General features: G+C 54.5%; 1 protein-coding gene across 1 annotated transcript in view; it reads right to left on the bottom strand.

Annotated features, from left to right (window-relative positions):
- LOC140369196 (fatty acid CoA ligase Acsl3-like) overlaps window positions 1-27855 on the bottom strand; it is a 51288-nt gene that overhangs the window by 5962 nt on the left and 17471 nt on the right. The window contains exons 10-11 of the mRNA XM_072456470.1: window positions 6834-6908; window positions 6268-6459 (exon numbers count right to left, since the gene is read on the bottom strand). Coding sequence (XP_072312571.1) covers window positions 6268-6459; window positions 6834-6908 — 267 coding nt within the window. The remainder of the gene's footprint in view (window positions 1-6267; window positions 6460-6833; window positions 6909-27855) is intronic.

The raw sequence follows: 27855 nt of genomic DNA, 5'->3' as shown, positions 1-27855 counted from the left end.
CGACAGACACGAGAGACAGACACGAGAGACAGACACCAGCCACAGACACGAGCCACAGACACGAGCCACAGACACGAGCCACAGACACGAGCCACAGACACGAGCGACAGACACGAGAGACAGACACCAGCCACAGACACGAGCCACAGACACGAGCCACAGACGCGAGCGACAGACACGAGAGACAGACACGAGAGACAGACACCAGCCACAGACACGAGCCACAGACACGAGCCACAGACACGAGCCACAGACACGAGCCACAGACACGATCCACAGACACCAGCCACAGACACGAGCCACAGACACGAGCCACAGACACGAGCGACAGACACGAGAGACAGACACGAGAGACAGACACGAGAGACAGACACCAGCCACAGACACGAGCCACAGACACCAGCCACAGACACGAGCCACAGACACGAGCGACAGACACGAGAGACAGACACGAGCCACAGACACGATCCACAGACACCAGCCACAGACACGAGCCACAGACACGAGCGACAGACACGAGAGACAGACACGAGAGACAGACACGAGAGACAGACACGAGAGACAGACACCAGCCACAGACACGAGCCACAGACACGAGCCACAGACACGAGCCACAGACACGAGCGACAGACACGAGAGACAGACACGAGCCACAGACACGAGCCACAGACACGATCCACAGACACCAGCCACAGACACGAGAGACAGACACGAGAGACAGACACCAGCCACAGACACGAGCCACAGACACGAGCCACAGACACGAGCCACAGACACGAGCGACAGACACGAGCCACAGACACGATCCACAGACACCAGCCACAGACACGAGCCACAGACAGGAGCGAGCAACAGACACGAGCCACAGACACAAGCGAGCGACAGACACGAGCGACAGACACGAGCGACAGACACGAGCCACAGACACGAGCCACAGACACGAGCCACAGACACGAGCCACAGACACGAGCGAGCGACAGACACGAGCCACAGACACAAGCGAGCCACAGACACGAGCCACAGACAGGAGCGAGCAACAGACACGAGCCACAGACACAAGCGAGCGACAGACACGAGCCACAGACACGAGCCACAGACACGAGCCACAGACACAAGCGGCAGACACGAGCCACAGACACGAGCCACAGACACGAGCCGCAGACACGAGCCGCAGACACGAGCGTCAGACACGAGCCACAGACACGAGCCACAGACACGAGCGACAGACACGAGCGACAGACACGAGAGACAGACACGAGAGACAGACACGAGCCACAGACACGAGCCACAGACACGATCCACAGACACCAGCCACAGACACGAGCCACAGACACGAGCCACAGACACGAGCGACAGACACGAGCCACAGACACGAGCCACAGACACGAGCGAGCGACAGACACGAGCCACAGACACGAGCCACAGACACGAGCGAGCGACAGACACGAGAGACAGACACGAGCCACAGACACGAGCCACAGACACGAGCGACAGACACGAGAGACAGACACGAGAGACAGACACCAGCCACAGACACGAGCCACAGACACGAGCCACAGACATGAGCCACAGACACGAGCCACAGACATGAGCCACAGACACGAGCCACAGACACGAGCCACAGACACGAGCCACAGACACCAGCCACAGACACGAGCCACAGACACGAGAGACAGACACCAGCCACAGACACGAGCCACAGACACGAGCCACAGACACGAGCGACAGACACGAGAGACAGACACGAGAGACAGACACCAGCCACAGACACCAGCCACAGACACGAGCCACAGACACGAGCCACAGACACGAGCCACAGACACGAGCCACAGACACGAGCGACAGACACGAGAGACAGACACCAGCCACAGACACGAGCCACAGACACGAGGCACAGACGCGAGCGACAGACACGAGAGACAGACACGAGAGACAGACACCAGCCACAGACACGAGCCACAGACACGAGCCACAGACACGAGCCACAGACACGAGAGACAGACACGAGAGACAGACACCAGCCACAGACACGAGCCACAGACACGAGCGACAGACACGAGAGACAGACACGAGCCACAGACACGAGCCACAGACACGATCCACAGACACGAGCGACAGACACGAGCCACAGACACGAGCCACAGACACGAGCCACAGACACGAGCCACAGACACGAGCCACAGACACGAGCCACAGACACGAGCCACAGACACGAGAGACAGACACGAGAGACAGACACCAGCCACAGACACGAGCCACAGACACGAGCCACAGACACGAGTCACAGACACGAGCGACAGACACGAGAGACAGACACGAGCCACAGACACGAGCCACAGACACGATCCACAGACACCAGCCACAGACACGAGCCACAGACACGAGCGACAGACACGAGCCACAGACACGAGCCACAGACACGAGCCACAGACACGAGCCACAGACACGAGCCACAGACACGAGCCACAGACAGGAGCGAGCCACAGACACGAGCCACAGACACGAGAGACAGACACGAGAGACAGACACCAGCCACAGACACGAGCCACAGACACGAGCCAAAGACACGAGCGACAGACACGAGAGACAGACACGAGCCACAGACACGAGCCACAGACACGATCCACAGACACCAGCCACAGACACGAGAGACAGACACGAGAGACAGACACCAGCCACAGACACGAGCCACAGACACGAGCCACAGACACGAGCCACAGACACGAGCGACAGACACGAGCCACAGACACGATCCACAGACACCAGCCACAGACACGAGCCACAGACAGGAGCGAGCAACAGACACGAGCCACAGACACAAGCGAGCGACAGACACGAGCGACAGACACGAGCGACAGACACGAGCCACAGACACGAGCCACAGACACGAGCCACAGACACGAGCCACAGACACGAGCGAGCGACAGACACGCGCCACAGACACAAGCGAGCCACAGACACGAGCCACAGACAGGAGCGAGCAACAGACACGAGCCACAGACACAAGCGAGCGACAGACACGAGCCACAGACACGAGCCACAGACACGAGCCACAGACACGATCCACAGACACCAGCCACAGACACGAGCCACAGACACGAGCGACAGACACGAGCCACAGACACGAGTCACAGACACGAGCGACAGACACAAGAGACAGACACGAGCCACAGACACGAGCCACAGACACGATCCACAGACACCAGCCACAGACACGAGCCACAGACACGAGCGACAGACACGAGCCACAGACACGAGCCACAGACACGAGCCACAGACACGAGCCACAGACACGAGCCAGAGACACGAGCCACAGACAGGAGCGAGCCACAGACACGAGCCACAGACACGAGAGACAGACACGAGAGACAGACACCAGCCACAGACACGAGCGACAGACACGAGCCACAGACACGAGCCACAGACACGAGCCACAGACACGAGCCACAGACACGAGCCACAGACACGAGCCACAGACACGAGCCACAGACACGAGAGACAGACACGAGAGACAGACACCAGCCACAGACACGAGCCACAGACACGAGCCACAGACACGAGTCACAGACACGAGCGACAGACACGAGAGACAGACACGAGCCACAGACAGGAGCGAGCAACAGACACAAGCCACAGACACAAGCGAGCGACAGACACGAGCGACAGACACGAGCGACAGACACGAGCCACAGACACGAGCCACAGACACGAGCGTGCGACAGACACGAGCCACAGACACAAGCGAGCCACAGACACGAGCCACAGACAGGAGCGAGCAACAGACACGAGCCACAGACACAAGCGAGCGACAGACAGACACGAGCCACAGACACGAGCCACAGACACGAGCCACAGACACAAGCGGCAGACACAAGCGGCAGACACGAGCCGCAGACACGAGCGTCAGACACGAGCCACAGACACGAGCCACAGACACGAGCGACAGACACGAGCGACAGACACGAGAGACAGACACGAGAGACAGACACGAGCCACAGACACGAGCCACAGACACGAGCCACAGACACGAGCCAGAGACATGAGCCACAGACACGAGCCACAGACACGAGCCACAGACACGAGCCACAGACACGAGCGACAGACACGAGAGACAGACACGAGCCACAGACACGAGCCACGCGAGCGACAGACACGAGCCACAGACACGAGCCACAGACACGAGCCACGCGAGCGACAGACATGAGCCACAGACACGAGCCACAGACACGAGCGACAGACACGAGAGACAGACACGAGAGACAGACACGAGCCACAGACACGAGCCACAGACACGAGCCACGCGAGCGACAGACACGAGCCACAGACACGAGCGACAGACACGAGCGACAGACACGAGCGACAGACACGAGAGACAGACACGAGCGACAGACACGAGCGACAGACACGAGCCACAGACACGAGCCAAAGACACGAGCGAGCGACAGACACGAGCCACAGACACGAGCGAGCCACAGCCACGAGCCACAGACACGAGCAAGCGACAGACACGAGACACAGACACGAGCGACAGACACGAGGGACAGACACGAGAGAAAGACACGAGCCACAGACACGAGCCACAGACACGAGCGAGCGACAGACACGAGCACCAGACACGAGCGAGCCACAGACACGAGCCACGAGCCACAGCCACGAGCCACAGACACGAGCAAGCGACAGACACGAGCCACAGACACGAGACACAGACACGAGCGACAGACACGAGAGACAGACACGAGCCACAGACACGAGACACAGACACGAGCGAGCGACAGACACGAGCCACAGACACGAGCGAGCCACAGACATGAGCGAGCCACAGACACGAGCGAGCCACAGACACGAGCGAGCCACAGACACGAGCGAGCCACAGACATGAGCGAGCCACAGACACGAGCCACAGACACGAGCCACGGACACGAGCCACAGACACGAGCGAGCGACAGACACGAGCCACAGACACGAGCGAGCCACGAGCCACAGACACGAGCGACAGACACGAGCCACAGACACGAGCGAGCCACAGACACGAGCCACAGACACGAGCGAGCCACAGACACGAGCCACAGACACGAGCCACAGACACGAGCCACAGACACGAGCGAGCCACAGACACGAGCCACAGACACGAGCCACAGACACGAGCGACAGACACGAGCCACAGACACGAGCCACAGACACGAGCCACAGACACGAGCGACAGACACGAGCGACAGACACGAGAGACAGACACGAGAGACAGACACGAGCCACAGACACGAGCGAGCGACAGACACGAGCCACAGACACGAGCGAGCCACGAGCCACAGACACAAGCCACAAACACGAGCCACGCGAGCGACAGACACGAGCCACAGACACGAGCGAGCCACAGACACGAGCCACAGACACGAGCCACAGACACGAGCCGCAGACACGAGCCGCAGACACGAGCCGCAGACACGAGCCGCAGACACGAGCCGCAGACACAAGCGGCAGACACGAGCCACAGACATGAGCCACAGACACGAGCGACAGACACGAGAGACAGACACGAGCCACAGACACAAGCGACAGACACGAGCCACAGACACGAGCCACAGACACGAGCCACAGACACGAGCCACAGACACGAGCCACAGACACGAGCCACAGACACGAGCAAGCGACAGACACGAGCCACAGACACGAGCCACAGACACAAACCACAGACACGAGCAAGCGACAGACACGAGCCACAGACACGAGCCACAGACACGAGCCACAGACACGAGAGACAGACACGAGAGACAGACACGAGCCACAGACACGAGCCACAGACACGAGCCACAGACACGAGCCACAGACACGAGCCACAGACACGAGCGAGCGACAGACACGAGCGACAGACACGAGCCACAGACACGAGCCACAGACACGAGCGACAGACACGAGCCACAGACACGAGCCACAGCCACGAGCCACAGCCACGAGCCACAGCCACGAGCCACAGACACGAGCCACAGACACGAGCCACAGACAGCTGCGTGTTACACGTGTAACACTAGTGTTTATTATGTTATCGTCCTGTGTGAACGTTCATGTTTGTGATTTCAACCGTTTTTAGTCAAGCAATGTCCATTTTAGTAACTTAATGCTATTCATTGACCACAAAGTATTCTCTTTTCTACAATTCAAAGTAAGAGCAAACCGGGCTGTAGATGGGCCCTTGTACAGGGGCCCGTACAAGGGCCCCTGTACAAGGGCCCCTGTACAAGCCCTTTGCAGTGGAGGCTTTTTGGGTCTCACCAATTATCTTGAGGCAGCCGTCCTCGTGGACCTCGCCCACGTCTCCGGTACAGAACCAGCGCTGACCGTTCTCGTCCACCACAAAGTCCTCCTGCATTCTGGGCTCAGTTTTGTAGTAACCCATGGTGACGTTTGGGCCCCCAATGAGGATCTCTCCTCTGGGGTGGGGTTTGTCCGTGCTCCGGTATCCAGCTCAAATACACAAGAACAGGGAGATGTTTATGCTTTATTGTCTCCAGAGATGCAGCAAACCCGACTTTTCTATAGCATCACACTTAGAGAACGTAACTATTGTTATTCACCTTATTTCACCCCGCCCACTTTTGCCTCTTTCTGAGGATTCCACGGGCGCTCGGGGAAGGTGAATATTAGTCACTTCTAAATGTAGAATAACACTACAACTGTGTTACTATAAATGCTAATAAACACATTGTAGTTGGTTAATGACAGATGGATGGAACCTTCTGGTGGATCGTGTAACTTCACCAAACTTATGTTGATCATGTCAAGGAATCGAACCCAAAACCTGCTCACTGCGAGTCACTGTGGAGTTTAGTGAGACTCACCTTCCATCCAGTCTCTGAGCTTGACCTCGCAGCAGACGAGCGGCTCTCCCACTCGACCAGTGCTGTAATCCCACACTGGAAGAGACCAGACAGCACAGCACCAGTTCAGCTTCAGACACTGCACCAGTTCAGCTTCAGACACTGCACCAGTTCAGCTTCAGACACTGGGACCAGTTCAGCTTCAGACACTGGGACGAAGTTCAGCTTCAGACACTGCAACCAGTTCAGCTTCAGACACTGGAACCAGTTCAGCTTCAGACACTGCAACCAGTTCAGCTTCAGACACTGCACCAGTTCAGCTTCAGACACTGGGACCAGTTCAGCTTCAGACACTGCACCAGTTCAGCTTCAGACACTGGGACCAGTTCAGCTTCAGACACTGGGACCAGTTAAGCTTCAGACACTGCACCAGTTCAGCTTCAGACACTGGGACCAGTTCAGCTTCAGACACTGGGACCAGTTCAGTTTCAGACACTGGGACCAGTTCAGCTTCAGACACTGCACCAGTTCAGCTTCAGACACTGCACCAGTTCAGCTTCAGACACTGGGACCAGTTCAGCTTCAGACACTGGGACCAGTTCAGCTTCAGACACTGGGACCAAGTTCAGCTTCAGACACTGGGACCAGTTCAGTTTCAGACACTGGGACCAGTTCAGCTTCAGATACTGCACCAGTTCAGCTTCAGACACTGTACCAGTTCAGCTTCAGACACTGGGACCAGTTCAGCTTCAGACACTGCACCAGTTCAGCTTCAGACACTGCACCAGTTCAGCTTCAGACACTGCACCAGTTCAGCTTCAGACACTGCGACCAGTTCAGCTTCAGACACTGGGACCAGTTCAGCTTCAGACACTGGGACCAGTTCAGCTTCAGACACTGGGACCAGTTCAGCTTCCGACACTGGGACCAGTTCAGCTTCAGACACTGGGACCAGTTCAGCTTCAGACACTGGGACCGGTTCAGCTTCAGACACTGCGACCGGTTCAGCTTCAGACACTGGGACAGGTTCAGCTTCAGACACTGGGACAGTTCAGCTTCAGACACTGCACCAGTTCAGCTTCAGACACTGGGACCAGTTCAGCTTCAGACACTGGGACCAGTTCAGCTTCAGACACTGGGACCAGTTCAGCTTCAGACACTGGGACCAGTTCAGCTTCAGACACTGCACCAGTTCAGCTTCAGACACTGCACCAGTTCAGCTTCAGACACTGGGACCAGTTCAGCTTCAGACACTGGGACCAGTTCAGCTTCAGACACTGGGACCAGTTCAGCTTCAGACACTGCGACCAGTTCAGCTTCAGACACTGGGACCAGTTCAGCTTCAGACACTGGGACCAGTTCAGTTTCAGACACTGCACCAGTTCAGCTTCAGACACTGCACCAGTTCAGCTTCAGACACTGGGACCAGTTCAGCTTCAGACACTGGGACCAGTTCAGCTTCAGACACTGGGACCAGTTCAGCTTCAGACACTGGGACCAAGTTCAGCTTCAGACACTGGGACCAGTTCAGCTTCAGACACTGGGACCAGTTCAGCTTCAGACACTGGGACCAGTTCAGCTTCAGACACTGGGACCAGTTCAGCTTCAGACACTGCGACCAGTTCAGCTTCAGACACTGGGACCAGTTCAGCTTCAGACACTGGGACCAGTTCAGCTTCAGACACTGGGACCAGTTCAGCTTCAGACACTGGGACCAGTTCAGCTTCAGACACTGGGACCAGTTCAGCTTCAGACACTGGGACCAGTTCAGCTTCAGACACTGGGACCAGTTCAGCTTCAGACACTGCGACCAGTTCAGCTTCAGACACTGCACCAGTTCAGCTTCAGACACTGCGACCAGTTCAGCTTCAGACACTGGGACCAGTTCAGCTTCAGACACTGGGACCAGTTCAGCTTCAGACACTGGGACCAGTTCAGCTTCAGACACTGGGACCAGTTCAGCTTCAGACACTGCACCAGTTCAGCTTCAGACACTGGGACCAGTTCAGCTTCAGACACTGGGACCAGTTCAGCTTCAGACACTGGGACCAGTTCAGCTTCAGACACTGGGACCAGTTCAGCTTCAGACACTGGGACCAGTTCAGCTTCAGACACTGCACCAGTTCAGCTTCAGACACTGCACCAGTTCAGCTTCAGACACTGGGACCAGTTCAGCTTCAGACACTGGGACCAGTTCAGCTTCAGACACTGGGACCAGTTCAGCTTCAGACACTGGGACCAGTTCAGCTTCAGACACTGCGACCAGTTCAGCTTCAGACACTGCACCAGTTCAGCTTCAGACACTGGGACCAGTTCAGCTTCAGACACTGGGACCAGTTCAGCTTCAGACACTGGGACCAGTTCAGCTTCAGACACTGGGACCAGTTCAGCTTCAGACACTGGGACCAGTTCAGCTTCAGACACTGCACCAGTTCAGCTTCAGACACTGCACCAGTTCAGCTTCAGACACTGGGACCAGTTCAGCTTCAGACACTGGAACCAGTTCAGCTTCAGACACTGCACCAGTTCAGCTTCAGACACTGGGACCAGTTCAGCTTAGACACTGGGACCAGTTCAGCTTCAGACACTGGGACCAGTTCAGCTTCAGACACTGGGACCAGTTCAGCTTATACACTGGGACCAGTTCAGCTTCAGACACTGGGACCAGTTCAGCTTCAGACACTGGGACCAGTTCAGCTTCAGACACTGGGACCAGTTCAGCTTCAGACACTGGGACCAGTTCAGCTTCAGACACTGGGACCAGTTCAGCTTAGACACTGGGACCAGTTCAGCTTCAGAAACTGGGACCAGTTCAGCTTCAGAAACTGGGACCAGTTCAGCTTCAGAAACTGGGACCAGTTCAGCTTCAGACACTGCACCAGTTCAGCTTCAGACACTGCACCAGTTCAGCTTCAGACACTGCACCAGTTCAGCTTCAGACACTGGGACCAGTTCAGCTTCAGACACTGGGACCAGTTCAGCTTCAGACACTGGGACCAGTTCAGCTTCAGACACTGGGACCAGTTCAGCTTCAGACACTGGGACCAGTTCAGCTTCAGACACTGGGACCAGTTCAGCTTCAGACACTGGGACCAGTTCAGCTTCAGACACTGCACCAGTTCAGCTTCAGACACTGGGACCAGTTCAGCTTCAGACACTGGGACCAGTTCAGCTTCAGACACTGCGACCAGTTCAGCTTCAGACACTGCGACCAGTTCAGCTTCAGACACTGGGACCAGTTCAGCTTCAGACACTGGGACCAGTTCAGCTTCAGACACTGGGACCAGTTCAGCTTCAGACACTGGGACCAGTTCAGCTTCAGACACTGGGACCAGTTCAGCTTCAGACACTGGGACCAGTTCAGCTTCAGACACTGGGACCAGTTCAGCTTCAGACACTGCACCAGTTCAGCTTCAGACACTGCACAAGTTCAGCTTCAGACACTGCACCCAGTTCAGCTTCAGACACTGGGACCAGTTCAGCTTCAGACACTGGGACCAGTTCAGCTTCAGACACTGGGACCAGTTCAGCTTCAGACACTGCACCAGTTCAGCTTCAGACACTGCACAAGTTCAGCTTCAGACACTGCACCCAGTTCAGCTTCAGACACTGGGACCAGTTCAGCTTCAGACACTGGGACCAGTTCAGCTTCAGACATTGCACCAGTTCAGCTTCAGATACTGCACTAGTTCAGCTTCAGAAACTGCACCAGTTCAGCTTCAGACACTGCACTAGTTCAGCTTCAGACACTGCACCCAGTTCAGCTTCAGACACTGGGACCAGTTCAGCTTCAGACACTGGGACCAGTTCAGCTTCAGACACTGGGACCAGTTCAGCTTCAGACACTGGGACCAGTTCAGCTTCAGACACTGCACCAGTTCAGCTTCAGACACTGCGACCAGTTCAGCTTCAGACACTGGGACCAGTTCAGCGCCAGACACTGGGACCAGTTCAGCTTCAGACACTGGGACCAGTTCAGCTTCAGACACTGGGACCAGTTCAGCTTCAGACACTGGGACCAGTTCAGCTTCAGACACTGGGACCAGTTCAGCTTCAGACACTGGGACCAGTTCAGCTTCAGACACTGGGACCAGTTCAGCTTCAGACACTGCACCAGTTCAGCTTCAGACACTGGGACCAGTTCAGCTTCAGACACTGGGACCAGTTCAGCTTCAGACACTGGGACCAGTTCAGCTTCAGACACTGGGACCAGTTCAGCTTCAGACACTGCACCAGTTCAGCTTCAGACACTGGGACCAGTTCAGCTTCAGACACTGGGACCAGTTCAGCTTCAGACACTGGGACCAGTTCAGCTTCAGACACTGGGACCAGTTCAGCTTCAGACACTGCACCAGTTCAGCTTCAGACACTGCACCAGTTCAGCTTCATACACTGGGACCAGTTCAGCTTCAGACACTGTGACCAGTTCAGCTTCAGACACTGTGACCAGTTCAGCTTCAGACACTAGGACCAGTTCAGCTTCAGACACTGGGACCAGTTCAGCTTCAGACACTGGGACCAGTTCAGCTTCAGACACTGGGACCAGTTCAGCTTCAGAAACTGGGACCAGTTCAGCTTCAGACATTAGGACCAGTTCAGCTTCAGACACTGGGACCAGTTCAGCTTCAGACACTGGGACAAGTTCAGCTTCAGACACTGGGACCAGTTCAGCTTCAGACACTGCACCAGTTCAGCTTCATACACTGGGACCAGTTCAGCTTCAGACACTGTGACCAGTTCAGCTTCAGACACTGTGACCAGTTCAGCTTCAGACACTAGGACCAGTTCAGCTTCAGACACTGGGACCAGTTCAGCTTCAGACACTGGGACCAGTTCAGCTTCAGACACTGGGACCAGTTCAGCTTCAGAAACTGGGACCAGTTCAGCTTCAGACATTAGGACCAGTTCAGCTTCAGACACTGGGACCAGTTCAGCTTCAGACACTGGGACAAGTTCAGCTTCAGACACTGGGACCAGTTCAGCTTCAGACACTGGGACCAGTTCAGCTTCAGACACTGGGACCAGTTCAGCTTCAGACACTGGGACCAGTTCAGCTTCAGACACTGGGACCAGTTCAGCTTAAGACACTGGGACCAGTTCAGCTTAAGACACTGGGACCAGTTCAGCTTCAGACACTGGGACCAGTTCAGCTTCAGACACTGGGACCAGTTCAGCTTCAGACACTGGGACCAGTTCAGTTTCAGACACTGGGACCAGTTCAGTTTCAGACACTGGGACCAGTTCAGCTTCAGACACTGCACCAGTTCAGCTTCAGACACTGCACCAGTTCAGCTTCAGACACTGGGACCAGTTCAGCTTCAGACACTGGGACCAGTTCAGCTTCAGACACTGGGACCAGTTCAGCTTCAGACACTGCACCAGTTCAGCTTCAGACACTGCACCAGTTCAGCTTCAGACACTGGGACCAGTTCAGCTTCAGACACTGGGACCAGTTCAGCTTCAGACACTGGGACCAGTTCAACTTCAGACACTGGGACCAGTTCAGCTTCAGACACTGCGACCAGTTCAGCTTCAGACCCTGGGACCAGTTCAGCTTCAGACACTGGGACCAGTTCAGCTTCAGACACTGGGACCAGTTCAGCTTCAGACACTGGGACCAGTTCAGCTTCAGACACTGGGACCAGTTCAGCTTCAGACACTGGGACCAGTTCAGCTTCAGACACTGCACCAGTTCAGCTTCAGACACTGCACCAGTTCAGCTTCAGACACTGCACCAGTTCAGCTTCAGACACTGCACCAGTTCAGCTTCAGACACTGGGACAAGTTCAGCTTCAGACACTGGGACGAAGTTCAGCTTCAGACACTGGGACCAGTTCAGCTTCAGACACTGGAACCAGTTCAGCTTCAGACACTGGGACCAGTTCAGCTTCAGACACTGGGACCAGTTCAGCTTCAGACACTGGGACCAGTTCAGCTTCAGACACTGGGACCAGTTCAGTTTCAGACACTGCACCAGTTCAGCTTCAGACACTGCACCAGTTCAGCTTCAGACACTGGGACCAGTTCAGCTTCAGACACTGGGACCAGTTCAGCTTCAGACACTGGGACCAAGTTCAGCTTCAGACACTGGGACCAGTTCAGCTTCAGACACTGCACCAGTTCAGCTTCAGACACTGCACCAGTTCAGCTTCAGACAGTGCGACCAGTTCAGCTTCAGACACTGGGACCAGTTCAGCTTCAGACACTGCGACCAGTTCAGCTTCAGACACTGGGACCAGTTCAGCTTCAGACACTGGGACCAGTTCAGCTTCAGACACTGGGACCAGTTCAGCTTCAGACACTGGGACCAGTTCAGCTTCAGAAACTGGGACCAGTTCAGCTTCAGAAACTGGGACCAGTTCAGCTTCAGACACTGCGACCAGTTCAGCTTCAGACACTGCACCAGTTCAGCTTCAGACACTGCACCAGTTCAGCTTCAGACACTGGGACCAGTTCAGCTTCAGACACTGGGACCAGTTCAGCTTCAGACACTGGGACGAAGTTCAGCTTCAGACACTGCAACCAGTTCAGCTTCAGACACTGGAACCAGTTCAGCTTCAGACACTGCGACCAGTTCAGCTTCAGACACTGGGACCAGTTCAGCTTCAGACACTGCGACCAGTTCAGCTTCAGACACTGGGACCAGTTCAGCTTCAGACACTGGGACCAGTTCAGCTTCAGACACTGGGACCAGTTCAGCTTCAGACACTGCGACCAGTTCAGCTTCAGACACTGGGACCAGTTCAGCTTCAGACACTGGGACCAGTTCAGTTTCAGACACTGGACCAGTTCAGCTTCAGACACTGCACCAGTTCAGCTTCAGACACTGCACCAGTTCAGCTTCAGACACTGCACCAGTTCAGCTTCAGACACTGCGACCAGTTCAGCTTCAGACACTGGGACCAGTTCAGCTTCAGACACTGGGACCAGTTCAGCTTCAGACACTGGGACCAGTTCAGCTTCCGACACTGGGACCAGTTCAGCTTCAGACACTGGGACCAGTTCAGCTTCAGACACTGCGACCAGTTCAGCTTCAGACACTGGGACCAGTTCAGCTTCAGAAACTGGGACCGGTTCAGCTTCAGACACTGCGACCGGTTCAGCTTCAGACACTGCGACCGGTTCAGCTTCAGACACTGGGACAGGTTCAGCTTCAGACACTGGGACAGGTTCAGCTTCAGACACTGCACCAGTTCAGCTTCAGACACTGGGACCAGTTCAGCTTCAGACACTGGGACCAGTTCAGCTTCAGACACTGGGACCAGTTCAGCTTCAGACACTGGGACCAGTTCAGCTTCAGACACTGCACCAGTTCAGCTTCAGACACTGCACCAGTTCAGCTTCAGACACTGGGACCAGTTCAGCTTCAGACACTGGGACCAGTTCAGCTTCAGACACTGGGACCAGTTCAGCTTCAGACACTGCGACCAGTTCAGCTTCAGACACTGGGACCAGTTCAGCTTCAGACACTGGGACCAGTTCAGTTTCAGACACTGCACCAGTTCAGCTTCAGACACTGCACCAGTTCAGCTTCAGACACTGGGACCAGTTCAGCTTCAGACACTGGGACCAGTTCAGCTTCAGACACTGGGACCAGTTCAGCTTCAGACACTGGGACCAAGTTCAGCTTCAGACACTGGGACCAGTTCAGCTTCAGACACTGGGACCAGTTCAGCTTCAGACACTGGGACCAGTTCAGCTTCAGACACTGGGACCAGTTCAGCTTCAGACACTGCGACCAGTTCAGCTTCAGACACTGGGACCAGTTCAGCTTCAGACACTGGGACCAGTTCAGCTTCAGACACTGGGACCAGTTCAGCTTCAGACACTGGGACCAGTTCAGCTTCAGACACTGGGACCAGTTCAGCTTCAGACACTGGGACCAGTTCAGCTTCAGACACTGGGACCAGTTCAGCTTCAGACACTGCGACCAGTTCAGCTTCAGACACTGCACCAGTTCAGCTTCAGACACTGCGACCAGTTCAGCTTCAGACACTGGGACCAGTTCAGCTTCAGACACTGGGACCAGTTCAGCTTCAGACACTGCACCAGTTCAGCTTCAGACACTGCACCAGTTCAGCTTCAGACACTGGGACCAGTTCAGCTTCAGACACTGGGACCAGTTCAGCTTCAGACACTGGGACCAGTTCAGCTTCAGACACTGGGACCAGTTCAGCTTCAGACACTGGGACCAGTTCAGCTTCAGACACTGCGACCAGTTCAGCTTCAGACACTGCACCAGTTCAGCTTCAGACACTGGGACCAGTTCAGCTTCAGACACTGGGACCAGTTCAGCTTCAGACACTGGGACCAGTTCAGCTTCAGACACTGGGACCAGTTCAGCTTCAGACACTGGGACCAGTTCAGCTTCAGACACTGGGACCAGTTCAGCTTCAGACACTGCACCAGTTCAGCTTCAGACACTGCACCAGTTCAGCTTCAGACACTGGGACCAGTTCAGCTTCAGACACTGGAACCAGTTCAGCTTCAGACACTGCACCAGTTCAGCTTCAGACACTGGGACCAGTTCAGCTTAGACACTGGGACCAGTTCAGCTTCAGACACTGGGACCAGTTCAGCTTCAGACACTGGGACCAGTTCAGCTTATACACTGGGACCAGTTCAGCTTCAGACACTGGGACCAGTTCAGCTTCAGACACTGGGACCAGTTCAGCTTCAGACACTGGGACCAGTTCAGCTTCAGACACTGGGACCAGTTCAGCTTCAGACACTGGGACCAGTTCAGCTTAGACACTGGGACCAGTTCAGCTTCAGAAACTGGGACCAGTTCAGCTTCAGAAACTGGGACCAGTTCAGCTTCAGAAACTGGGACCAGTTCAGCTTCAGAAACTGGGACCAGTTCAGCTTCAGACACTGCACCAGTTCAGCTTCAGACACTGCACCAGTTCAGCTTCAGACACTGGGACCAGTTCAGCTTCAGACACTGGGACCAGTTCAGCTTCAGACACTGGGACCAGTTCAGCTTCAGACACTGGGACCAGTTCAGCTTCAGACACTGGGACCAGTTCAGCTTCAGACACTGGGACCAGTTCAGCTTCAGACACTGCGACCAGTTCAGCTTCAGACACTGGGACCAGTTCAGCTTCAGACACTGGGACCAGTTCAGCTTCAGACACTGCGACCAGTTCAGCTTCAGACACTGCGACCAGTTCAGCTTCAGACACTGGGACCAGTTCAGCTTCAGACACTGGGACCAGTTCAGCTTCAGACACTGGGACCAGTTCAGCTTCAGACACTGCACCAGTTCAGCTTCAGACACTGCACAAGTTCAGCTTCAGACACTGCACCCAGTTCAGCTTCAGACACTGGGACCAGTTCAGCTTCAGACACTGGGACCAGTTCAGCTTCAGACATTGCACCAGTTCAGCTTCAGATACTGCACTAGTTCAGCTTCAGAAACTGCACCAGTTCAGCTTCAGACACTGCACTAGTTCAGCTTCAGACACTGGGACCAGTTCAGCTTCAGACACTAGGACCAGTTCAGCTTCAGACACTGGGACCAGTTCAGCTTCAGACACTGCACCAGTTCAGCTTCAGACACTGCGACCAGTTCAGCTTCAGACACTGGGACCAGTTCAGCGCCAGACACTGGGACCAGTTCAGCTTCAGACACTGGGACAAGTTCAGCGCCAGACACTGGGACCAGTTCAGCTTCAGACACTGGGACCAGTTCAGCTTCATACACTGGGACCAGTTCAGCTTCAGACACTGTGACCAGTTCAGCTTCAGACACTGTGACCAGTTCAGCTTCAGACACTGTGACCAGTTCAGCTTCAGACACTGGGACCAGTTCAGCTTCAGACACTGGGACCAGTTCAGCTTCAGACACTGGGACCAGTTCAGCTTCAGAAACTGGGACCAGTTCAGCTTCAGACATTAGGACCAGTTCAGCTTCAGACACTGGGACCAGTTCAGCTTCAGACACTGGGACCAGTTCAGCTTCAGACACTGCACCAGTTCAGCTTCAGACACTGCACCAGTTCAGCTTCAGACACTGGGACCAGTTCAGCTTCAGACACTGGAACCAGTTCAGCTTCAGACACTGCACCAGTTCAGCTTCAGACACTGGGACCAGTTCAGCTTAGACACTGGGACCAGTTCAGCTTCAGACACTGGGACCAGTTCAGCTTCAGACACTGGGACCAGTTCAGCTTATACACTGGGACCAGTTCAGCTTCAGACACTGGGACCAGTTCAGCTTCAGACACTGGGACCAGTTCAGCTTCAGACACTGGGACCAGTTCAGCTTCAGACACTGGGACCAGTTCAGCTTCAGACACTGGGACCAGTTCAGCTTAGACACTGGGACCAGTTCAGCTTCAGAAACTGGGACCAGTTCAGCTTCAGAAACTGGGACCAGTTCAGCTTCAGAAACTGGGACCAGTTCAGCTTCAGAAACTGGGACCAGTTCAGCTTCAGACACTGCACCAGTTCAGCTTCAGACACTGCACCAGTTCAGCTTCAGACACTGGGACCAGTTCAGCTTCAGACACTGGGACCAGTTCAGCTTCAGACACTGGGACCAGTTCAGCTTCAGACACTGGGACCAGTTCAGCTTCAGACACTGGGACCAGTTCAGCTTCAGACACTGGGACCAGTTCAGCTTCAGACACTGCGACCAGTTAAGCTTCAGACACTGGGACCAGTTCAGCTTCAGACACTGGGACCAGTTCAGCTTCAGACACTGCGACCAGTTCAGCTTCAGACACTGCGACCAGTTCAGCTTCAGACACTGGGACCAGTTCAGCTTCAGACACTGGGACCAGTTCAGCTTCAGACACTGGGACCAGTTCAGCTTCAGACACTGGGACCAGTTCAGCTTCAGACACTGGGACCAGTTCAGCTTCAGACACTGGGACCAGTTCAGCTTCAGACACTGGGACCAGTTCAGCTTCAGACACTGCACCAGTTCAGCTTCAGACACTGCACAAGTTCAGCTTCAGACACTGGGACCAGTTCAGCTTCAGACACTGGGACCAGTTCAGCTTCAGACACTGGGACCAGTTCAGCTTCAGACACTGCACCAGTTCAGCTTCAGACACTGCACAAGTTCAGCTTCAGACACTGCACCCAGTTCAGCTTCAGACACTGGGACCAGTTCAGCTTCAGACACTGGGACCAGTTCAGCTTCAGACATTGCACCAGTTCAGCTTCAGATACTGCACTAGTTCAGCTTCAGAAACTGCACCAGTTCAGCTTCAGACACTGCACTAGTTCAGCTTCAGACACTGGGACCAGTTCAGCTTCAGACACTAGGACCAGTTCAGCTTCAGACACTGGGACCAGTTCAGCTTCAGACACTGGGACCAGTTCAGCTTCAGACACTGCACCAGTTCAGCTTCAGACACTGCGACCAGTTCAGCTTCAGACACTGGGACCAGTTCAGCGCCAGACACTGGGACCAGTTCAGCTTCAGACACTGGGACAAGTTCAGCGCCAGACACTGGGACCAGTTCAGCTTCAGACACTGGGACCAGTTCAGCTTCATACACTGGGACCAGTTCAGCTTCAGACACTGTGACCAGTTCAGCTTCAGACACTGTGACCAGTTCAGCTTCAGACACTGTGACCAGTTCAGCTTCAGACACTGGGACCAGTTCAGCTTCAGACACTGGGACCAGTTCAGCTTCAGACACTGGGACCAGTTCAGCTTCAGAAACTGGGACCAGTTCAGCTTCAGACATTAGGACCAGTTCAGCTTCAGACACTGGGACCAGTTCAGCTTCAGACACTGGGACAAGTTCAGCTTCAGACACTGGGACCAGTTCAGCTTCAGACACTGCACCAGTTCAGCTTCATACACTGGGACCAGTTCAGCTTCAGACACTGTGACCAGTTCAGCTTCAGACACTGTGACCAGTTCAGCTTCAGACACTAGGACCAGTTCAGCTTCAGACACTGGGACCAGTTCAGCTTCAGACACTGGGACCAGTTCAGCTTCAGACACTGGGACCAGTTCAGCTTCAGAAACTGGGACCAGTTCAGCTTCAGACATTAGGACCAGTTCAGCTTCAGACACTGGGACCAGTTCAGCTTCAGACACTGGGACAAGTTCAGCTTCAGACACTGGGACCAGTTCAGCTTCAGACACTGGGACCAGTTCAGCTTCAGACACTGGGACCAGTTCAGCTTCAGACACTGGGACCAGTTCAGCTTCAGACACTGGGACCAGTTCAGCTTAAGACACTGGGACCAGTTCAGCTTAAGACACTGGGACCAGTTCAGCTTAAGACACTGGGACCAGTTCAGCTTCAGACACTGGGACCAGTTCAGCTTCAGACACTGGGACCAGTTCAGCTTCAGACACTGGGACCAGTTCAGCTTCAGACACTGGGACCAGTTCAGTTTCAGACACTGGGACCAGTTCAGCTTCAGACACTGCGACCAGTTCAGCTTCAGACACTGCACCAGTTCAGCTTCAGACACTGGGACCAGTTCAGCTTCAGACACTGGGACCAGTTCAGCTTCAGACACTGGGACCAGTTCAGCTTCAGACACTGGGACCAGTTCAGCTTCAGACACTGCACCAGTTCAGCTTCAGACACTGCACCAGTTCAGCTTCAGACACTGGGACCAGTTCAGCTTCAGACACTGGGACCAGTTCAGCTTCAGACACTGGGACCAGTTCAACTTCAGACACTGGGACCAGTTCAGCTTCAGACACTGCGACCAGTTCAGCTTCAGACACTGGGACCAGTTCAGCTTCAGACACTGGGACCAGTTCAGCTTCAGACACTGGGACCAGTTCAGCTTCAGACACTGGGACCAGTTCAGCTTCAGACACTGGGACCAGTTCAGCTTCAGACACTGGGACCAGTTCAGCTTCAGACACTGGGACCAGTTCAGCTTCAGACACTGCACCAGTTCAGCTTCAGACACTGCACCAGTTCAGCTTCAGACACTGCACCAGTTCAGCTTCAGACACTGGGACAAGTTCAGCTTCAGACACTGGGACGAAGTTCAGCTTCAGACACTGGGACCAGTTCAGCTTCAGACACTGGAACCAGTTCAGCTTCAGACACTGGGACCAGTTCAGCTTCAGACACTGCACCAGTTCAGCTTCAGACACTGGGACCAGTTCAGCTTCAGACACTGGGACCAGTTCAGTTTCAGACACTGCACCAGTTCAGCTTCAGACACTGCACCAGTTCAGCTTCAGACACTGGGACCAGTTCAGCTTCAGACACTGGGACCAGTTCAGCTTCAGACACTGGGACCAGTTCAACTTCAGACACTGGGACCAGTTCAGCTTCAGACACTGCGACCAGTTCAGCTTCAGACACTGGGACCAGTTCAGCTTCAGACACTGGGACCAGTTCAGCTTCAGACACTGGGACCAGTTCAGCTTCAGACACTGGGACCAGTTCAGCTTCAGACACTGGGACCAGTTCAGCTTCAGACACTGGGACCAGTTCAGTTTCAGACACTGCACCAGTTCAGCTTCAGACACTGCACCAGTTCAGCTTCAGACACTGCACCAGTTCAGCTTCAGACACTGGGACCAGTTCAGCTTCAGACACTGGGACCAGTTCAGCTTCAGACACTGGGACCAGTTCAACTTCAGACACTGGGACCAGTTCAGCTTCAGACACTGCGACCAGTTCAGCTTCAGACACTGGGACCAGTTCAGCTTCAGACACTGGGACCAGTTCAGCTTCAGACACTGGGACCAGTTCAGCTTCAGACACTGGGACCAGTTCAGCTTCAGACACTGGGACCAGTTCAGCTTCAGACACTGGGACCAGTTCAGCTTCAGACACTGGGACCAGTTCAGCTTCAGACACTGCACCAGTTCAGCTTCAGACACTGCACCAGTTCAGCTTCAGACACTGCACCAGTTCAGCTTCAGACACTGCACCAGTTCAGCTTCAGACACTGGGACGAAGTTCAGCTTCAGACACTGGGACGAAGTTCAGCTTCAGACACTGGGACCAGTTCAGCTTCAGACACTGGAACCAGTTCAGCTTCAGACACTGGGACCAGTTCAGCTTCAGACACTGCACCAGTTCAGCTTCAGACACTGCACCAGTTCAGCTTCAGACAGTGCGACCAGTTCAGCTTCAGACAGTGCGACCAGTTCAGCTTCAGACACTGCGACCAGTTCAGCTTCAGACACTGGGACCAGTTCAGCTTCAGACACTGGGACCAGTTCAGCTTCAGACACTGGGACCAGTTCAGCTTCAGAAACTGGGACCAGTTCAGCTTCAGAAACTGGGACCAGTTCAGCTTCAGACACTGCGACCAGTTCAGCTTCAGACACTGCGACAGTTCAGCTTCAGACACTGCACCAGTTCAGCTTCAGACACTGGGACCAGTTCAGCTTCAGACACTGGGACCAGTTCAGCTTCAGACACTGGGACGAAGTTCAGCTTCAGACACTGCAACCAGTTCAGCTTCAGACACTGGAACCAGTTCAGCTTCAGACACTGCGACCAGTTCAGCTTCAGACACTGGGACCAGTTCAGCTTCAGACACTGCGACCAGTTCAGCTTCAGACACTGGGACCAGTTCAGCTTCAGACACTGGGACCAGTTCAGCTTCAGACACTGGGACCAGTTCAGCTTCAGACACTGCGACCAGTTCAGCTTCAGACACTGGGACCAGTTCAGCTTCAGACACTGGGACCAGTTCAGTTTCAGACACTGGACCAGTTCAGCTTCAGACACTGCACCAGTTCAGCTTCAGACACTGCACCAGTTCAGCTTCAGACACTGGGACCAGTTCAGCTTCAGACACTGGGACCAGTTCAGCTTCAGACACTGCGACCAGTTCAGCTTCAGACACTGGGACCAGTTCAGCTTCAGACACTGTGACCAGTTCAGCCTCAGACACTGGGACCAGTTCAGCTTCAGACACTGGGACCAGTTCAGCTTCAGACACTGGGACCAGTTCAGCTTCAGACACTGGGACCAGTTCAGCTTCAGACACTGGGACCAGTTCAGCTTCAGAAACTGGGACCAGTTCAGCTTCAGACACTGGGACCAGTTCAGCTTCAGACACTGCACCAGTTCAGCTTCAGACAGTGCACCAGTTCAGCTTCAGACACTGCACCAGTTCAGCTTCAGACACTGGGACCAGTTCAGCTTCAGACACTGGGACCAGTTCAGCTTCAGACACTGGGATCAGTTCAGCTTCAGACACTGGGACCAGTTCAGCTTCAGACACTGGGACCAGTTCAGCTTCAGACACTGGGACCAGTTCAGCTTCAGACACTGCACCAGTTCAGCTTCAGACACTGGGACCAGTTCAGCTTCAGACACTGGGACCAGTTCAGCTTCAGACACTGGGACCAGTTCAGCTTCAGACACTGGGACCAGTTCAGCTTCAGACACTGCACCAGTTCAGCTTCAGACACTGCACCAGTTCAGCTTCAGACACTGGGACCAGTTCAGCTTCAGACACTGGGACCAGTTCAGCTTCAGACACTGGGACCAGTTCAGCTTCAGACACTGGGACCAGTTCAGCTTCAGACACTGGGACCAGTTCAGCTTCAGACACTGGGACCAGTTCAGCTTCAGACACTGGGACCAGTTCAGCTTCAGACACTGGGACCAGTTCAGCTTCAGACACTGGGACCAGTTCAGCTTCAGACACTGGGACGAAGTTCAGCTTCAGACACTGGGACCAGTTCAGCTTCAGACACTGGGACCAGTTCAGCTTCAGACACTGCACCAGTTCAGCTTCAGACACTGGAACCAGTTCAGCTTCAGACACTGCACCAGTTCAGCTTCAGACACTGGGACCAGTTCAGCTTCAGACACTGGGACCAGTTCAGCTTAGACATTGGGACCAGTTCAGCTTCAGACACTGGGACCAGTTCAGCTTCAGACACTGGGACCAGTTCAGCTTATACACTGGGACCAGTTCAGCTTCAGACACTGGGACCAGTTCAGCTTCAGACACTGGGACCAGTTCAGCTTCAGACACTGGGACCAGTTCAGCTTCAGACACTGGGACCAGTTCAGCTTAGACACTGGGACCAGTTCAGCTTCAGAAACTGGGACCAGTTCAGCTTCAGACACTGGGACCAGTTCAGCTTCAGACACTGCACCAGTTCAGCTTCAGACACTGCACCAGTTCAGCTTCAGACACTGCACCAGTTCAGCTTCAGACACTGGGACCAGTTCAGCTTCAGACACTGCGACCAGTTCAGCTTCAGACACTGGGACCAGTTCAGCTTCAGACACTGGGACCAGTTCAGCTTCAGACACTGCACCAGTTCAGCTTCAGACACTGGGACCAGTTCAGCTTCAGACACTGGGACCAGTTCAGCTTCAGACACTGGGACCAGTTCAGCTTCAGACACTGCACCAGTTCAGCTTCAGACACTGGGACCAGTTCAGCTTCAGACACTGGGACCAGTTCAGCTTCAGACACTGGGACCAGTTCAGCTTCAGACACTGCGACCAGTTCAGCTTCAGACACTGCACCAGTTCAGCTTCAGACACTGCACCAGTTCAGCTTCAGACACTGCACCAGTTCAGCTTCAGACACTGGGACCAGTTCAGCTTCAGACACTGGGACCAGTTCAGCTTCAGACAATGGAACCAGTTCAGCTTCAGACACTGGGACCAGTTCAGCTTCAGACACTGGGACCAGTTCAGCTTCAGACACTGGGACCAGTTCAGCTTCAGACACTGGGACCAGTTCAGCTTCAGACACTGCACCAGTTCAGCTTCAGACACTGCACCAGTTCAGCTTCAGACACTGGGACCAGTTCAGCTTCAGACACTGGGACCAGTTCAGCTTAGACACTGGGACCAGTTCAGCTTCAGAAACTGGGACCAGTTCAGCTTCAGACACTGGGACCAGTTCAGCTTCAGACACTGGGACCAGTTCAGCTTCTGACACTGGGACCAGTTCAGCTTCAGACACTGCACCAGTTCAGCTTCAGACACTGCACCAGTTCAGCTTCAGACACTGCACCAGTTCAGCTTCAGACACTGCACCAGTTCAGCTTCAGACACTGGGACCAGTTCAGCTTCAGACACTGGGACCAGTTCAGCTTCAGACACTGGGACGAAGTTCAGCTTCAGACACTGGGACGAAGTTCAGCTTCAGACACTGGGACCAGTTCAGCTTCAGACACTGCGACCAGTTCAGCTTCAGACCCTGGGACCAGTTCAGCTTCAGACACTGGGACCAGTTCAGCTTCAGACACTGGGACCAGTTCAGCTTCAGACACTGGGACCAGTTCAGCTTCAGACACTGGGACCAGTTCAGCTTCAGACACTGGGACCAGTTCAGCTTCAGACACTGGGACCAGTTCAGCTTCAGACATTGGGACCAGTTCAGCTTCAGACACTGCACCAGTTCAGCTTCAGACACTGCACCAGTTCAGCTTCAGACACTGGGACCAGTTCAGCTTCAGACACTGGGACCAGTTCAGCATCAGACACTGGGACCAGTTCAGCTTCAGAAACTGGAACCAGTTCAGCTTCAGACACTGCACCAGTTCAGCTTCAGACACTGGGACCAGTTCAGCTTAGACACTGGGACCAGTTCAGCTTAGACACTGTGACCAGTTCAGCTTCAGACACTGTGACCAGTTCAGCTTATACACTGGAACCAGTTCAGCTTCAGACACTGGAACCAGTTCAGCTTCAGACACTGGGACCAGTTCAGCTTAGACACTGGGACCAGTTCAGCTTCAGAAACTGGGACCAGTTCAGCTTCAGAAACTGGGACCAGTTCAGCTTCAGACACTGGGACCAGTTCAGCTTCAGACACTGCACCAGTTCAGCTTCAGACACTGCACCAGTTCAGCTTCAGACACTGCACCAGTTCAGCTTCAGACACTGGGACCAGTTCAGCTTCAGACACTGGGACCAGTTCAGCTTCAGACACTGGGACCAGTTCAGCTTCAGACACTGCACCAGTTCAGCTTCAGACACTGCACCAGTTCAGCTTCAGACACTGCACCAGTTCAGCTTCAGACACTGGGACCAGTTCAGCTTCAGACACTGGGACCAGTTCAGCTTCAGACACTGGGCCCAGTTCAGCTTCAGACACTGGGCCCAGTTCAGCTTCAGACACTGGGACCAGTTCAGCTTCAGACACTGGGACCAGTTCAGCTTCAGACACTGCACCAGTTCAGCTTCAGACACTGCACCAGTTCAGCTTCAGACACTGGGACCAGTTCAGCTTCAGACACTGCACCAGTTCAGCTTCAGACACTGCACCAGTTCAGCTTCAGACACTGGGACCAGTTCAGCTTCAGACACTGGGACCAGTTCAGCTTCAGACACTGCACCAGTTCAGCTTCAGACACTGGGACCAGTTCAGCTTCAGACACTGCGACCAGTTCAGCTTCAGACACTGGGACCAGTTCAGCTTCAGACACTGGGACCAGTTCAGCTTCAGACACTGGGACCAGTTCAGCTTCAGACACTGGGACCAGTTCAGCTTCAGACACTGGGACCAGTTCAGCTTCAGACACTGGGACCAGTTCAGCTTCAGACACTGGGACCAGTTCAGCTTCAGACACTGGGACCAGTTCAGCTTCAGACACTGCACCAGTTCAGCTTCAGACACTGCACCAGTTCAGCTTCAGACACTGCACCAGTTCAGCTTCAGACACTGGGACCAGTTCAGCTTCAGACAATGGAACCAGTTCAGCTTCAGACACTGGGACCAGTTCAGCTTCAGACACTGGGACCAGTTCAGCTTCAGACACTGGGACCAGTTCAGCTTCAGACACTGGGACCAGTTCAGCTTCAGACACTGGGACCAGTTCAGCTTCAGACACTGGGACCAGTTCAGCTTATACACTGGGACCAGTTCAGCTTCAGACACTGGGACCAGTTCAGCTTCAGACACTGGGACCAGTTCAGCTTCAGAAACTGGGACCAGTTCAGCTTCAGACACTGGGACCAGTTCAGCTTCAGACACTGGGACCAGTTCAGCTTCAGACACTGCACCAGTTCAGCTTCAGACACTGCACCAGTTCAGCTTCAGACACTGCACCAGGTCAGCTTCAGACACTGCACCAGTTCAGCTTCAGACACTGGGACCAGTTCAGCTTCAGACACTGGGACCAGTTCAGCTTCAGACACTGGGACCAGTTCAGCTTCAGACACTGGGACCAGTTCAGCTTCAGACACTGCACCAGTTCAGCTTCAGACACTGCACCAGTTCAGCTTCAGACACTGGGACCAGTTCAGCTTCAGACACTGGAACCAGTTCAGCTTCAGACACTGGGACCAGTTCAGCTTCAGACACTGGGACCAGTTCAGCTTCAGACACTGGGACCAGTTCAGCTTCAGACACTGCACCAGTTCAGCTTCAGACACTGCACCAGTTCAGCTTCAGACACTGCACCAGTTCAGCTTCAGACACTGGGACCAGTTCAGCTCCAGACACTGGGACCAGTTCAGCTTCAGACACTGGGACGAAGTTCAGCTTCAGACACTGGGACCAGTTCAGCTTCAGACACTGCGACCAGTTCAGCTTCAGACCCTGGGACCAGTTCAGCTTCAGACACTGGGACCAGTTCAGCTTCAGACACTGGGACCAGTTCAGCTTCAGACACTGGGACCAGTTCAGCTTCAGACACTGGGACCAGTTCAGCTTCAGACACTGGGACCAGTTCAGCTTCAGACACTGGAACCAGTTCAGCTTCAGACACTGCACCAGTTCAGCTTCAGACACTGGGACCAGTTCAGCTTCAGACACTGTGACCAGTTCAGCTTCAGACACTGTGACCAGTTCAGCTTCAGACACTGTGACCAGTTCAGCTTATACACTGGAACCAGTTCAGCTTCAGACACTGGGACCAGTTCAGCTTCAGACACTGGGACCAGTTCAGCTTCAGACACTGGGACCAGTTCAGCTTAGACACTGGGACCAGTTCAGCTTCAGAAACTGGGACCAGTTCAGCTTCAGAAACTGGGACCAGTTCAGCTTCAGACACTGGGACCAGTTCAGCTTCAGACACTGGGCCCAGTTCAGCTTCAGACACTGGGACCAGTTCAGCTTCAGACACTGGGACCAGTTCAGCTTCAGACACTGCACCAGTTCAGCTTCAGACACTGGGACCAGTTCAGCTTCAGACACTGCACCAGTTCAGCTTCAGACACTGGGACCAGTTCAGCTTCAGACACTGGGACCAGTTCAGCTTCAGACACTGCGACCAGTTCAGCTTCAGACACTGTGACCAGTTCAGCTTCAGACACTGTGACCAGTTCAGCTTCAGACACTGTGACCAGTTCAGCTTCAGACACTGGGACCAGTTCAGCTTCAGACACTGGGCCCAGTTCAGCTTCAGACACTGGGACCAGTTCAGCTTCAGACACTGGGACCAGTTCAGCTTCAGACACTGGGACCAGTTCAGCTTCAGACACTGGGCCCAGTTCAGCTTCAGACACTGGGACCAGTTCAGCTTCAGACACTGGGACCAGTTCAGCTTCAGACACTGGGACCAGTTCAGCTTCAGACACTGCACCAGTTCAGCTTCAGACACTGGGACCAGTTCAGCTTCAGACACTGGGACCAGTTCAGCTTCAGACACTGCACCAGTTCAGCTTCAGACACTGCACCAGTTCAGCTTCAGACACTGGGACCAGTTCAGCTTCAGACACTGGGACCAGTTCAGCTTCAGACCCTGCACCAGTTCAGCTTCAGACACTGGGACCAGTTCAGCTTCAGACACTGCACCAGTTCAGCTTCAGACACTGGGACCAGTTCAGCTTCAGACACTGGGACCAGTTCAGCTTCAGACACTGCGACCAGTTCAGCTTCAGACACTGGGACCAGTTCAGCTTCAGACACTGGGACAAGTTCAGCTTCAGACACTGGGACCAGTTCAGCTTCAGACACTGGGACAAGTTCAGCTTCAGACACTGGGACAAGTTCAGCTTCAGACACTGGGACAAGTTCAGCTTCAGACACTGGGACCAGTTCAGCTTCAGACACTGCACCAGTTCAGCTTCAGATAAAGCTGTGCCCTGCATCTGACGTCACCGCTCAGAACGTGAACACGACCCATGAAAACAAATCAATACAACAAAACTGGCCCCGGTCA

The sequence above is a fragment of the Eucyclogobius newberryi genome, unplaced genomic scaffold (genome assembly GCF_026437365.1).
Source record: "Eucyclogobius newberryi isolate DKJ021-1_F unplaced genomic scaffold, fEucNew1.0.hap1 SCAF_10, whole genome shotgun sequence".
Taxonomy (NCBI): domain Eukaryota; kingdom Metazoa; phylum Chordata; class Actinopteri; order Gobiiformes; family Gobiidae; genus Eucyclogobius; species Eucyclogobius newberryi.
The sequence above is the reverse complement of the archived record's forward strand: the minus strand, read 5'-3'. Positions and strand labels throughout refer to the sequence as shown.